The following is a 13614-nucleotide window of genomic DNA, read 5'->3' as shown; positions in this document are numbered from 1 at the left end:
TGTTTTAGTTTTTTTTTTAACAAACAATACAAAAAAACACAAACATAAACTATTTTAAGTCATGAATAACTTGGAAAACAAAACACGATTACTCAGTAAACATTTAGATAAAAAGTGTGAAAGCATATCACACACCGATATAAATTGTTCTATAGAAGCGCGAAAATATGACTATTGAGGAATTATTGGTGTAGAAATATTCGCGCTAAACATGAATTCGCGGATAGAATGTCACTGCGAAGATCGCGAAAATTTGAAGCCCTCGAAAATTTCTACACATACAGTATGTATCAAGTCAAATGATTTTCATGAGTGAAGTTCCATTATTTATTAATGAATTAAAACTCAGCTTGGCATGTGACTAAATAATGTATAGAGATCATTTCATTTAACAATGTTGCAGTCAAAATTGCAGAGAACATATTGTACAGAAATATCTTAAAAAAATGGAGACCATTTTCTAAAATTTTCTCTGTTTTAAAACAGTGAAAACAGAAGTTTTTGAAAAGCAGGATGAAGAGCTTTGTCAAATATTTTTCTCTGTATAAAGGCATTAGTGGTGTGAGGATAAATTAGAAATAAAATTTAAGACTGGATGTAACAAAATTGCAACTTGAATAAGATATCCTAACAAGTTCTATAAATGTTCTTGTTTATTTCAATCTTCATAAAAAATAAGTAAAAAAACCATGACCTTTAGTTAACAAATGTATAATTGGATTGTTGTTTGTACATGGCACGATAATATTTGATAAAATAGATAAAATAATATGAGCCGCGTCACGACAAAACCAACGTAATGTGTTTGTGACCAGCATGGATCCAGACCAGTCTGCGTGTCCGCGCAGTCTGATCAGGATCCATGCTGTTCGCTTACAAACCCTATTACAAGTAGAGAAACTGATAGCGAACAGCATGGATCCTGATCAGACTGCGCGGATGCGCAGGCTGGTCTGGATCCATGCTGGTCGCAAACACACTATGTTGGTTTTGTCGTGACACGGCTCAATTATCATCATTGTTTTTCCCCTGCTCTAATTGGAATGTTTTATGATTACAGTTATTGGAGTTATTTGATAGTGAAGATCCTAGAGAGAGAGACTTTCAGAAGACTATATTACACAGAATTTATGGGAAATTCCTGGGATTGAGAGCATATATTAGGAAACAAATTAATAATATTTTTTATAGGTAAGCTTACTTATCAAATATAGTTGTCGGATAGAGCACTATGCTATTAACATGTTGGTGTTTTAAACATTATTCAAGCTTTATTATCTTTTATTGAGTTGTTTATTCAGCATTGCAGAACGGTTGATTGTACAATCTAGGTTCATGCTTGTGTTTGATAATGATTGCAGGGTCACCTTGGGTTTTTCCTCAGTCACTAGAAGCTTGGAAGTCACCATGACCTTTACATTAGTGATGTGCCTTTTAGTCACTTACACCCCGTTCCAAAATTAGAAAGCAAGTATGAGGCTCTTGTTGCTGTTGACATTGGCTGCCTTAAAAAAACATATCCTATTTCCTTAAGTGTACCAACATCAGATTGACTGCAAATCATTAAAGGAAAAAAACTAAAATGTTTAAGCAAGAAATTGGTATATATGATACATTTGAGAAAAAAATTGTCATGAGAAATTATTAAAAATAATCAGAAATTCTTACTATCCTTTAAAAGACAAGTTAGTACTTTGAATTACAATGTCAATGAAATGATGAGCCATGTAAATCTGGTTTTTCTTATGACTGAATGGTTCTATATTTTGGAAGAAAAATTCTTATATATCTAGATGTTTTGTCTAGAAAGAAGTGTCATATTTGTAGAACTGCAGACACAATAATTGGGTTTTCATTCATTCATTTCATTAGTCTTAGATTAACCTAACATGTCAGACAAGGACAGTATTTTTCTTCTTCAAAAAATGTTTTCTTCGGGTCATAAAATAGATAAATTGGTCTTAAAACAAGCTTCTGTCTTTCCTCGTACACTGAGCAATGTAGCTGTAGTAAAACAGGAATCAATTTGTCACTAAGACCGTAGGGAGATTCTCTGCCGACTGATAAACTTCTGGTGAAGATTGTATAGATAGGCTCTGATCAGATTGTGTGTGTGTAATCTGTAGAAGTTTTGAAGACATGCAATCATAATAAAATAAGCTCTGATATACTTTACTTCTGTAAATATTGATTTGTAGACTTGGAGAAAAAAAATAGTACTAATTTAAATACATGTATAAGTACATTTTGTAATATAAACCACTTTTGGATCTTTGTTGAGATATTATAAGGGAATATGTTCACCAACTTGTCCGCCAATTTTGAAGAGTGCAGATAAAAAATTATGTTTATAAAATATAAATAAAAAATATAAAATTTTCCGTAACATAAATAAAGAAATTTTAACCTCGTATTAAAAACTTAAAAGAAAAGGTAAACAGCTTTGATAGTAAATCAACTGAAGCCTATCAAGTTTCTGTAAGAACTTTTTAATGTTTTCCTTTCAAATAATAACTTATTGGTGTCATCCAAACAATTACTTGAGTGACAGAGATAATTCCTTTCACTCCTTAATATAGGATAAAAATCAGTGGTCAGATATGTGGCGATGCTTTCAAGTCTGCTTTGTGCCTTCTAGCTAATTACCATTGGCCATTATATCTATGTGAGAACATATCTAAATTGGGGTTAAAATATCCAGGCAATTTTGTCCAAATCTGCATTTAAAAAAACATACCCATTCAATAGAAAAGTTCATGAAAAATCCAGATAGTAAAAAAGTAAGTCATTACCCTATGGTTTTTGTTCCAACTGATGGATTGTAAGAAGAAAATAAAATATGGATCAGTCCGTTAGAAAGGTTTCACAAGAGTGTCTTAGCTTAATAATTGGCATGAACATGCCAGTGTTGTCAAACACTTTTTGATATCTAGCAGCAAAATTGAAAAGTTCTTCGGAATTATCATACAACTGGGCCTACCACATAGTAAAGTCTGATCAACCTCTACTGTTTACTCACTTAACAACACATCTTTATTTTGATGTTGAAATCCCTTAAAGAAATGATCCCAAATCAAGGTATAACCATGAAAAAGGTGTAAAATAATAAACATTGGTTTGTGGCCATGACATATGTACAACAGTGCGAGCTTGGATATCACGTCATCATTTATCATCAAAGAAACAAACAACTTACGATACATCATCCTGTGTCTATGTTGTTTATTTTCAGTTTCATATATGAAACAGAAAGACATAGTGGAATAGCAGAACTTTTAGAGATTCTAGGGAGGTAGGTATTATTGTAATGACTTATAACCCAAATGAGAATGAAGTCTTTATACCGTATCTTTTCAGTTTTATATATGAAACAGGACGCCATAATGGGATAGCAGAGCTTTTAGAGATCTTAGGAAGGTAAGCATAGTCAATTTCTAAACAAAATCTACTACCTTAGTTGTTCGGACTTTTCTCCCAGTTTGGTTTGAAGCAGTAAGATATTTATTTTGTATCACATTATTTCACTCATTTTCATTTGTTCATTTGCGCAGTTCTATAATATTCTCATGTGTAAAGCATTAAGTGGTTGCTTAGCGAAAGTAGAATATATTTTTTATGCAAAGGAGTATTCGCTGTAGCGTACATTTGAAAGTTGCCTTGGCGAATAGAAAATGAAATTGTTACTAATTGTTGTATAAGATAGTAAATGCTTTATGTATTCAACAATTAGTGAAATATATAATTTCCTTTTTAATCAGTCATTTTCAAGTTACATGTACATAGTTTCAATTCACTTTGCTTCACAATTTACTAAAATGTTTTATGCGATAGTTTAGGTAAAATATCCAACATTTTGGTTTGTTTATGCTGTATGGGAATGTATAATTCAGTTGTTTTGCAGGACAAATATATTGTAGGAGAATAGGTTATAGACTGGGTATCATTGATGAAATAAAGTCAATAGTTCGGTTTGAATTGTTGACAAGTTGGATTGTTTTGTTTTCTTTCCAGTATTATCAATGGATTTGCGCTACCTTTGAAGGAAGAGCATAAAGTGTTTTTATTGAAAGTTCTTCTGCCGTTACACAAGGTGAAGTCTCTGAGCGTGTATCACCCACAGCTGGCCTACTGTGTGGTACAATTCCTTGAAAAGGATCCCAGTCTCACAGAACCGGTAAGTTTGAATTTCAAATTTGTAATAAAAATATGTTTTTTTTGACTGATTTCACAAATTGAATGTTGAAAGCTTTTTACTAAATCATACCTGTATGCATTTGTGTTATGCATGAGTCCAGCTTGTAATAACACTTTGACTTGACGTCTTTTACATTATATACAAACATAGCATTAAAGAGTGTTAATATTGGCTTTGCACTCAAGGCACGTAATGGAAAAATTACTTTTTAACTGTAAACAGTTCTTATTTTAGTTATGTGATAAAGAAATACATGTATATTTGTGTAGAATCAATACTTAAGTTTTTGAACTCGTTGAATAAATGTAGTATTAAAGCTATACATATTCAATATCCTCTATTTCATCTATACGGCAGGAATTTTCTCTGGTGTTGGAAATAAGCATTATATTGATGCTGAAAAATGTGACCAATTGTTATGTACATATATATATGTGTGTGTGTATATTTCAGGTTATAATGGCACTGTTAAAGTTTTGGCCAAAAGTTCACAGTCCTAAAGAGGTATGAGAGAATTTCATTTATTGTGCATGTTTATATTACAGTTTCACAGTTTCAGAGTATTTTATTCATAAGAAGCTTGTGCTTAGGGTAATGGAAATATGGGTTTACCCTTTTTGTGTTACTCTGGTGTAAGTGTGCATTTCATGGTTTTTGTGCTCATGTTTGTGTGATGTTATGCCTTACTCCATGTGTTATATTACCATGTATGTACATTATGCCAAAACAAATCTCGTCTTGAAATTATTCATAGAGAGGCATCTGATGTATTTTCCTTATGTATGCTTGAAAGTCACCACAAGAATTTTACTGTGTTGGATTGACCTATTGACCAACAAAAGATATATTAATGATAAAGGAACATACTAGGAAAATGACTGACTAAATATGCAGATTTTGTGAAATAAAGTGCATTCGATTATCAATCTTGATAATGTAATTTAAATGAAATTAATATCAAAAGCTAGTTGTACAGTTAAGTCTTCAGTAATGATAATCTGATTGAAGAACAAGATTTATATCAAATTTATTTATGTTGCTAAATTTTATGAAAGACACTCCCTTTTTTCAATGTAAATAAAATACCTCTTTCATGAAAATTAATCAATCTGTGAAAGAATTTAGGAATACTGTACCTGTACAAATTGCATACATATTTGAATCATTTCCTTTGTTAACCTGGATCTTTTGGCAATATTTAGTTTGCACAGACAAACAAGGTAAAAGTTTGTCATTACTGTATATTTGAAAGCTTCTTAACATATTGTTTTACTATGTTACACAGGTGATGTTTCTCAATGAATTAGAGGAAATATTAGATGTGATAGAACCAGCTGAATTCACTAAAGTGATGGTTCCATTGTTTAAACAGTTAGCCAAGTGTGTTTCAAGTCCACATTTTCAGGTATGTATAATACAGGCCTTGGCCTTGTATCTTGTATTGGGAATACGTTATAAAGTCAGTCAAACATATCAGTCTTGAGATTGTTTTTATGCACTTATTTAACAATCTGATGTTGCAACATAGCCTAAAGTGATTGGAAATTTTCTGACCAAAATCAACTCCATTACAGAAAAATAAAGATTGAATCAATTTTAGAGTGTTGCATTTTGGTTTCACTAATTTATCAGTTTGTAAATGAAAAGTCTCGCTCTGCTGTAACAGAAAGAGCTTATCCTTTGCCACCAGTATAGAGCCAGGCCAATCTGCACATCAGTGAACTCTGACCAGGCTCATTACTGTTGGGAGCTCAGTTTTTGTATTTTGCTTATCATATTGCTCAACATTCAATGGAATGTTCCTCTTTCAAAGCTTGCCAAATCCATTCCACAAATTCAGTAGGTTAAAGATTAGTGATAGATCATTCCAAAGTCAGGAAAGGTTAAATATACAAGGTTTAGAATAATCACATATTGAACGTTTCCTGTCAAACAATCAAAAGTTAAAACTAGGGATCATTCTCTAGAAGTGGTATTTCTTCAGGTTTGTGTTATTTGTTTTTACAGTCCAATTCTGTTGTTAAAGTTAAGGAAACATAACAAGTCCTTATATTCCTTATTACAGTGATTTTTTTTTCAAATCAATCAGTGACTTTCTTAAGGAGAAAATATAGAATGATTTATCAGAAAAGGGAAGAATTTGAAAATCAAGCACCCAAAGATGAAAATGTAACATAACCACACATTTAATCTAAGTTTCAAATTAATTTCAATTTGACATGCTAGGTACTGTACATATGGCTATCTATAGTCTGTCTTTCAGTCAATTACATATGAATCAATAGCTGATCTAAGACAGCTGCTGTGAAGCCACTCTTCTGGGGACAAATGTGCACAGGACATTTTAGGAGAAAAAGATAGCATTTTTGGGTTTAAATATGGAAAATGGCCTATATTCGACTGTTAATATAGGGAAAAATTTCTGTGAAAATGACTTGTAAGCATTTTAGATTTGTTTTTTATACAAAATATATGAAAAGTGTCAGAATGTAGAAGGTTAAATGTTCTACTTATATGTGGCTCACTAGCTATGAAGAGTGCAGGGAAGGAAACTTGGGGGCCATACAATTTGTCCTCCAGAGAAAACTGGAAATTAAGTATATGGTCCAATGTCTGTGTGATTAAAGAAAAATCCCCTCCATTTGTGCAGAGAAATGGTCATGTCTTACTACAATGACCATATAAATTATTGTTATGTTTCCTATGTATTGTATACTTACAGGTAGCTGAAAGAGCATTATATTACTGGAACAATGAATATATTCTCAGTTTGATCAGTGAGAATGTAGATTGTGTCCTACCTCTTATGTTTCCCTCATTGTATAAAACAAAACATCATTGGAACAAGTAAGCTTTGAGCCTATGTTTTGCTCAGACAGTTGGAAGCATGAGATGTTTTTTTTAACATATTTTATGGCATGGAAGTAACACAGGAAAATTGTAAAACTGCTTATGAACAAAAAGTAATCCTCAGTAATTTTCTTTTCGAATTTTTTTTTAAATTTTTAAATTTTTTTTTTCCATATAGATCTACATGTTTGCTTGAAAAGTTTTTAGGTGAATTAATCAGTGACATTTTTGATATATTATTATATATGGTATATTTTGGTAAATTTGATTATTTTTGGATAAAATTATCTGTTTGAACAATATATACATGTATATATCAGTTTATTATGAGGTTTGTTCAAGTTTTAAATGATAGAACTGATCATTGTTCTAATTATGTTTATTTATTTTAAAGTCAAAGTAAAATAAATTATATTTATTTTTCATCTTGGCTTAATTTTTTTTATCTTTGTCATTATATTTGATAAACTCATAAAGGCATGTGTTTACTTTTCACCAAATTAATTGAAAGCAGTTTTACGATTTCCTCCATGCAACATGTAACATCATTTATTTTATTTTTTTTTCTCTTTCTTCTGTATGATGACTGTGAATATATTATTTTTCAATGTTTATCATTTTATTTGCACTATTTGATAAGCATGAGTATTTCAACAAAAAGCTGGTAATAGTGGGAAAAAATTCTTTAAATCTTTCAAGTATTTGGAACAAGAAATTGCAAGCCTTTTTCATCATTTTACAAACAGTTCAGGGGAAAATTTCATGCAGTATAACCTGTTACTATTTGTATAAAATTTCAATCATGTTATTTGTATAAACAACACAGGATATGTCTTGATTTAAAACAGGACTAGTTTAGTTAAAAAATCAGTAATGAAAGAGTTTAAGGTAAAACCGTGGAATGGTTTTTCTTTTCTTTCCATTTTCTTAATTTTTTTTTTTCAGTCTTGATAAGTGCATTTTGTTTTGTTTTATGCATGAGGGAAACCTGAGTGAAATGATAATGTTGATTTTTATTATCAGTATTATTTACAGTAAAATCTTCATTTTGTGAATGATGTAAGTTGAAATTTTAAAGTTGAAATATTATGTAAGCTTTGAAGACTAGAAAGAAAAATAAGTAAATATTCTAAGCCAACAAAAAAACACTTGATATGATCATGAAAATACAGTTTTAGTTTCCAGATAATTAAAAAAAAAATATGGCAATAAAACTGATATTGATGATTCAAATAAAAAAATATGCTTTTATATATGCAATTATTGTAGACTGAGTTTTTGGATGATTAAAAAAATTATGAAGGTTTTACTGTGAATGATTGTGTGTGTGTTTTACATGAATGAAAAATATATATAAAAACAAAAACAAGCATTCATATCAGTTACAGTGAATGCTTGTTTTAACTGTTATTATTTTTGTTGAATTTTTTGTTTAGATGTTACGTTTTTGTTTGTCTAGGTTGCTGAGCGGGCCCTTTATTTTTGGAACAATGAGTATATTTTGAGTCTTATCAGCGACAATGCAGCGACAATATTGCCCATCACTTTTCCAGCATTGTATAAAACCAAAGAGCATTGGAACAAGTAAGCGTACTAGAAAAATATTACGGAGAAACTGCAAATATATCCTGTATTGTGATTCACTGAATGTCTGCAGTGTTAATGACATGTCTCTAATCTACCACTGGTGTATACAACTAGGCCAACATGTGTGTGCATTATGACCAAATTCTTAACTGTTATCTACTCATTTTGTAGAAGTTTGAAATGATAATTCTTTAAACTAACTGTAGTTTATTCCTAGTTCAATGCATGACAATATTATTACACAGATTTGAATATGGTAAAGGCTAGGTAGTATCTCATAGGTACTGATGAAATATGTCTCTTTTAAATAGTAAGTACATAGTAATAGTAGTACAGAAATGTGACAATAGTAAAGTACATAACTATTTGTATTATATGAAAAACCCTGTCTGTAAAGGAGCATTTTTTGTGACAACTATAGGTAGGGTATCTTGTAGTTATAACCTCTCTAAAGCATTGTATTAGATGTAAATGTTTTCTGAGCATATATAAAGCAATTTTATGTAGGTTTAGTAATCTTATGGTGTTATGTACGGTACATAAAAGGTACTTCTGAACATCTACAATATACACAACAGTAGTAATCCAGATTTTAGCTTGACTATACCAAAGAGTAAGTGTACTCAACCCGACCGGTATGGCTGTCACACTTTGGTTAAACTCTTGGGTGCAAGTTTGTATCTCCAAAACTACAGAAGGGATTATCTTCTGTGACAGGCACAGGTCCCATAACTCTTGAGTTACCTTTTTTACAGAATTATTCCCCTTTTCTTACTGTCAGGCACTGAGAATAGAAGAGCGCACTGTGTTACGGCTGGCTCTTGTTTAATAAGGCATCTGTCATAGTAGTATATGAATAATACATATTTATTGCATGGTACTTTCATTTTAGTAACATAATAATTTTATTAGTTTTCCTTGTTTAAGTTGAGTGCTGAAATAAATATAACTTTATGTTGCAATTAACATATCATTGTAAGTAACTATTTGTTAAGGTAGGAAACACAACAGAAGTAATTCCTGATTGTATCATAGATTCTTGTTTTGTGATACTGAAAAAATTGAATATGAAAATCTTCTTTAAGGAAAAAGAATTGCAATAAACACCTCGAAAACATTGAAATAATAGAAAATGAATTATCTTGCCAAAACTCATTTACATTTCTCAAACAACAAGAACATTTTGTCTTGTTGATTGAAATTATTGATTTTATGAATTTCAGGGTAATAAAATACTAAGTAGATATAAAATCAATTCATTTTGTGAATTTTCTATTTTATTGTTATCCTAGGGTTAACAACTAAAACATCTGCAGATCTGTAAATTTAAAGCTTGGTATTGTAAGTGCTAACACTGTTCTTTACTTCTGCCATTTTGTTACATTTATATATTAAAAACAGATTATTCTTTCTTATTTTTTCCTCTGATAAAATTGTTGTTTAAACCAGTTAGTTTTCAAGGAAGGTATGCAAATTTTAGATGTAAAAAGTAGAAGATTTCCTAATGAATTGTGTTTTGTGTTTCAGAACAATTCATGGTTTAATTTACAATGCCTTAAAGTTGTTTATGGAAATGAATCAGAAACTCTTTGACGACTGCACACAACAGTATAAAACTGAAAGACAAAAGTGAGTAATTTCTATATTTGAAGCTGTGTTTTTGCTGCACTTGGTTTAGGTCTCAAACATCAAACTTATTTTGCTGTCCGATGTATACCTGAAAGTCTTGATTCCTTTTACTTAAGAGGGCTTTACGGAACGTCGGTGGTTCTACTCAGGTGCCCGTTCGCGCCTGAAATAATGCGCGGAAGGGCATCTGAGGTCTTCCTCCACCAGTAAAGCTGGAACGTCGCCAAATGACCTATACTGTGTCGGTGTGAGGTAAAACCCAATCAAACAAACAAACTTAAGAGGGCTGTATAGGGTACGTGATATATGCAGGAGGTAGTTTTTTACCTTGATGCCTGAACATGGCTGAATTCATGAACAAGATGAAAAAAAAAAGATCTTTATTAGACTATCAGCCCAGATGGTTGCCATATTGTTTTGACCATCATTAGTGTTTATGTGACTGAAAAAAAAATGGCATAATTAGATTTATCACACAACAGTGGCGCTTTTGCCACTCAGTAAAAACAGTATTGCACTGCCGTGCATATGTTTTGGTATTATATAGACATAGCGTAAAGACACTCGATGTTAGCGTAACATAATATGAGCGTCTATGAAAAATTGAATCTTTTACACTGTAAACAATTCTTATTTTGGGTATGTGATAAACAGAATATTATATTTGTGTAAATTCAATACTAAATTTATTGGACTGGCCAGAGGCAGAGGCTGACATAATATGATTTTATTCATCTTGTTCAATTTTAGTATTGAACCCATATACTCATTCAATATCCTCTATTTAATACATTGTTCTTAGGTGAATAGATAGAGCATTGGTCTGTGGACCTGGGAGTTATTAGTATGGTCTGTTTAGACATTATACTTTTTCTGTTTGAATTGAATTTTTTCTATATGCTTTTACTGTATAACATAACAGGGAGGTTTTCCATGAGAAAGACTCTTGAAATAGTTACAAGTTACCTTCTATGATGTCAAGTATTAGTATCAAAATTCATCATATCTAGGTGAATATTGAATTTTCATTGTTTATCTCCTATTATAATGTCACGTAAATGCCATCAAAGTATTTTCATTTCCATGGAATGAGGGAGTATTGATTTTGATTTCTTGTATTTAAGAATTTAAATGTAGGAGGAAGTGGCACTTATGTAGGCTGCTGATGCTTTGAAATTGATAGCTTCTTGTCCTATATTTTTTTGTTCTACAAAATCATTAGACTGTCTCTTTTATTGAAGAACTTTTACAGTCTATCTTGTGCTAAATAATGCCCTGGAATAAAAGTCAGCATATAGTAAGCTCTGTTATTTACTCACAGAATGTTGGGACTGATAATGAATAGCCTTTGCCACCATTATACAGTCAGGCCGGCCTGCACATTTGTACAGTCTGACCAGTCTCGATTCTGTTGCCTGTCCAACTTAAAACTTCCAGCTTGATATCTCCAACATCGTTTAATCCATCAAACTGCGTAACAGTTTATGGCTGTAATGAAGCTCTGCCTGAGAGCAAGATATTCCTGTCTGTGATGACACCTGGTGTTCGATTTTTTTCGCTTGCATATTGCGTGTTAATAATAAATCAGAAAGAAATTATGAAAACTAATATTTTCATTTAGTACTTTTCCTTACAGTAGCGTATGAATTTACAACTTCATTTATAATAGCAAAGTTGACATCAGTCTAAGAAGGCAGTTCATTTATAAAAGACAGGAATGATGCCAAAAAAAGTCCTGGCCTTTAATTTGTTTGGTATGATTTCAGGGTTTGACTGTATTTAGATAGGTTGTTTAAAGCCAACATGGGTACTAGCCTTTATGCATTTGATTTCAAGGTTTTGCTGTATTAATGTTTGGCTGCCTTATGCCATCATAGATACTAGCCTTTCATGTGTTTGTTATAATTTCAGGGTGTGACTTTATTAGAGATAGGTTGCCTTATGCCAGCATAAATACTATGTTTGATATAATTTTCAGAGAGAAAGAGAAGATGAAGTCAAGGGAAGAGACCTGGTGTAAAATACAAAATTTGGCGAAGGGAAATCCTCAGGTGAGCGTGAGTGAATACTAACTTTCTACTCTCTAGTCTAATTTAGTCTCCTAGTCACATATATGATCTAACCATAGATTTTTTCTTACACCTTTGTCCGTTGGTTTGGTGGCACTTTAGGTTTAGTGAAAAAATATCTGAATAATTGATAAAAAAACAGGCAACTGTTAGTCAACTTCATATCCATAAGCCTTTGAGCAAAAATTGATTGTTCCTAAAAAAAATTCATGGTTCAGTGCAAATTAATAGCTAGAAGAAGTCAAATAAAATTTTTTCATTTGACAGCATCTTTTCTTAAGAGAATAAAGGTCAATTAATTATGCCCCTGTCTATGCTCTAGAATCCTTATTGTATTGAATTATTTATATACTGTTAGAAAGCTATCTTACCGCCTCCGTGGTCGAGGGTTTAGAGTCGATGACTGCTAATCCAGTTACCTCTCTGGCGTGGGTTCGATCCCCGGGAGATGCTTTGGTAGTTTAGCACAGAGGAAGGTAGTCTAGTACTGGTGTAACTCCAGGAACGATGGTTAGGAAACTACCCGCCTATATGACTGAAATACTGCTGGGGAAAAGGCGTAAAATGAAACAAACAAACTAACTGTTGTATTGAATTATATAGATAATGTTAGAAAATTATCCTTGTTATATTAAATTATATATATCATTTAAGAAAGTTATCCTTGTTATATATATAATGTAAGAAAGCTAATGGTGTTACCATGGTGTCGTTGTCTGAAATAATGTAAGGAAGCACATTGTCATGTATCAAGTTTGAGTGACTTATTATTGCCTGATTTTGGTCTGTACTAGTTCAGTAGTTGTATGGGTAGAATCTATTGCTTCCAGCTGGCAGTGTGTTAAATCAAGGGAACTGCATTAGTACTTCTTTTCTTACTCATTAAGGGTTTAAATGCTATCTCCATTTTGGATTTGCAACATAAAATCTGAAATGAAATGGTATGATTTGAAATATATACATATACAAAATTTATGAAAGTTGGAAGGTTATTTTATATATCAGTGTAATTTGAAAGCTTAGATTTTGATAAGTCTATTTGTTATATAGTTTATTTACATACTAGATATAAGTAATATAGATTCAGAAATAACTTGCACATCTTGTTTTACCTAACATTGATAACATAATAATTTCATACTGTTTTTGTTTAAATTTTAAAATTTCCTTCAAAATCAATATCTTTTGTTATTGTTCAGATTCACAGTTTCATGGTCTGCTGAATTAAAAGTAAGGTCAACATGTATGTCTGCCGTCTGCTGCATCTAATGACCTTTTTGTGTC

The 13614-nt window shown here is 31.5% G+C and overlaps 1 protein-coding gene across 5 annotated transcripts in view; it reads left to right on the top strand.

Annotated features, from left to right (window-relative positions):
* The window catches only part of LOC132729560 (serine/threonine-protein phosphatase 2A 56 kDa regulatory subunit delta isoform-like), a 44781-nt gene that overhangs the window by 17012 nt on the left and 14155 nt on the right, over positions 1-13614 (top strand). Inside the window, exons 7-15 of one of the 5 annotated variants that reach the window (XM_060715343.1) lie at positions 1061-1191; positions 3358-3417; positions 4012-4174; positions 4649-4699; positions 5481-5600; positions 8505-8629; positions 10160-10261; positions 12240-12312; positions 13530-13568. In XM_060715343.1, coding sequence (XP_060571326.1) covers positions 1061-1191; positions 3358-3417; positions 4012-4174; positions 4649-4699; positions 5481-5600; positions 8505-8629; positions 10160-10261; positions 12240-12312; positions 13530-13553 — 849 coding nt within the window. In that variant the 3' untranslated portion in view covers positions 13554-13568. Of the gene's footprint in view, positions 1-1060; positions 1192-3232; positions 3293-3357; positions 3418-4011; positions 4175-4648; positions 4700-5480; positions 5601-6917; positions 7043-8504; positions 8630-10159; positions 10262-12239; positions 12319-13529; positions 13569-13614 lie in introns of those variants that run through there. The other 4 variants (XM_060715341.1, XM_060715342.1, XM_060715339.1 and 1 more) reach the window with 4 other exon arrangements.

This window comes from Ruditapes philippinarum, unplaced genomic scaffold (assembly GCF_026571515.1).
Source record: "Ruditapes philippinarum isolate M1 unplaced genomic scaffold, ASM2657151v2 ctg9_1_1_1_1, whole genome shotgun sequence".
In the NCBI taxonomy this organism is placed as follows: domain Eukaryota; kingdom Metazoa; phylum Mollusca; class Bivalvia; order Venerida; family Veneridae; genus Ruditapes; species Ruditapes philippinarum.
Note: the sequence above shows the minus strand (reverse complement) of the source record. Positions and strands in the feature narration are given on the sequence as shown.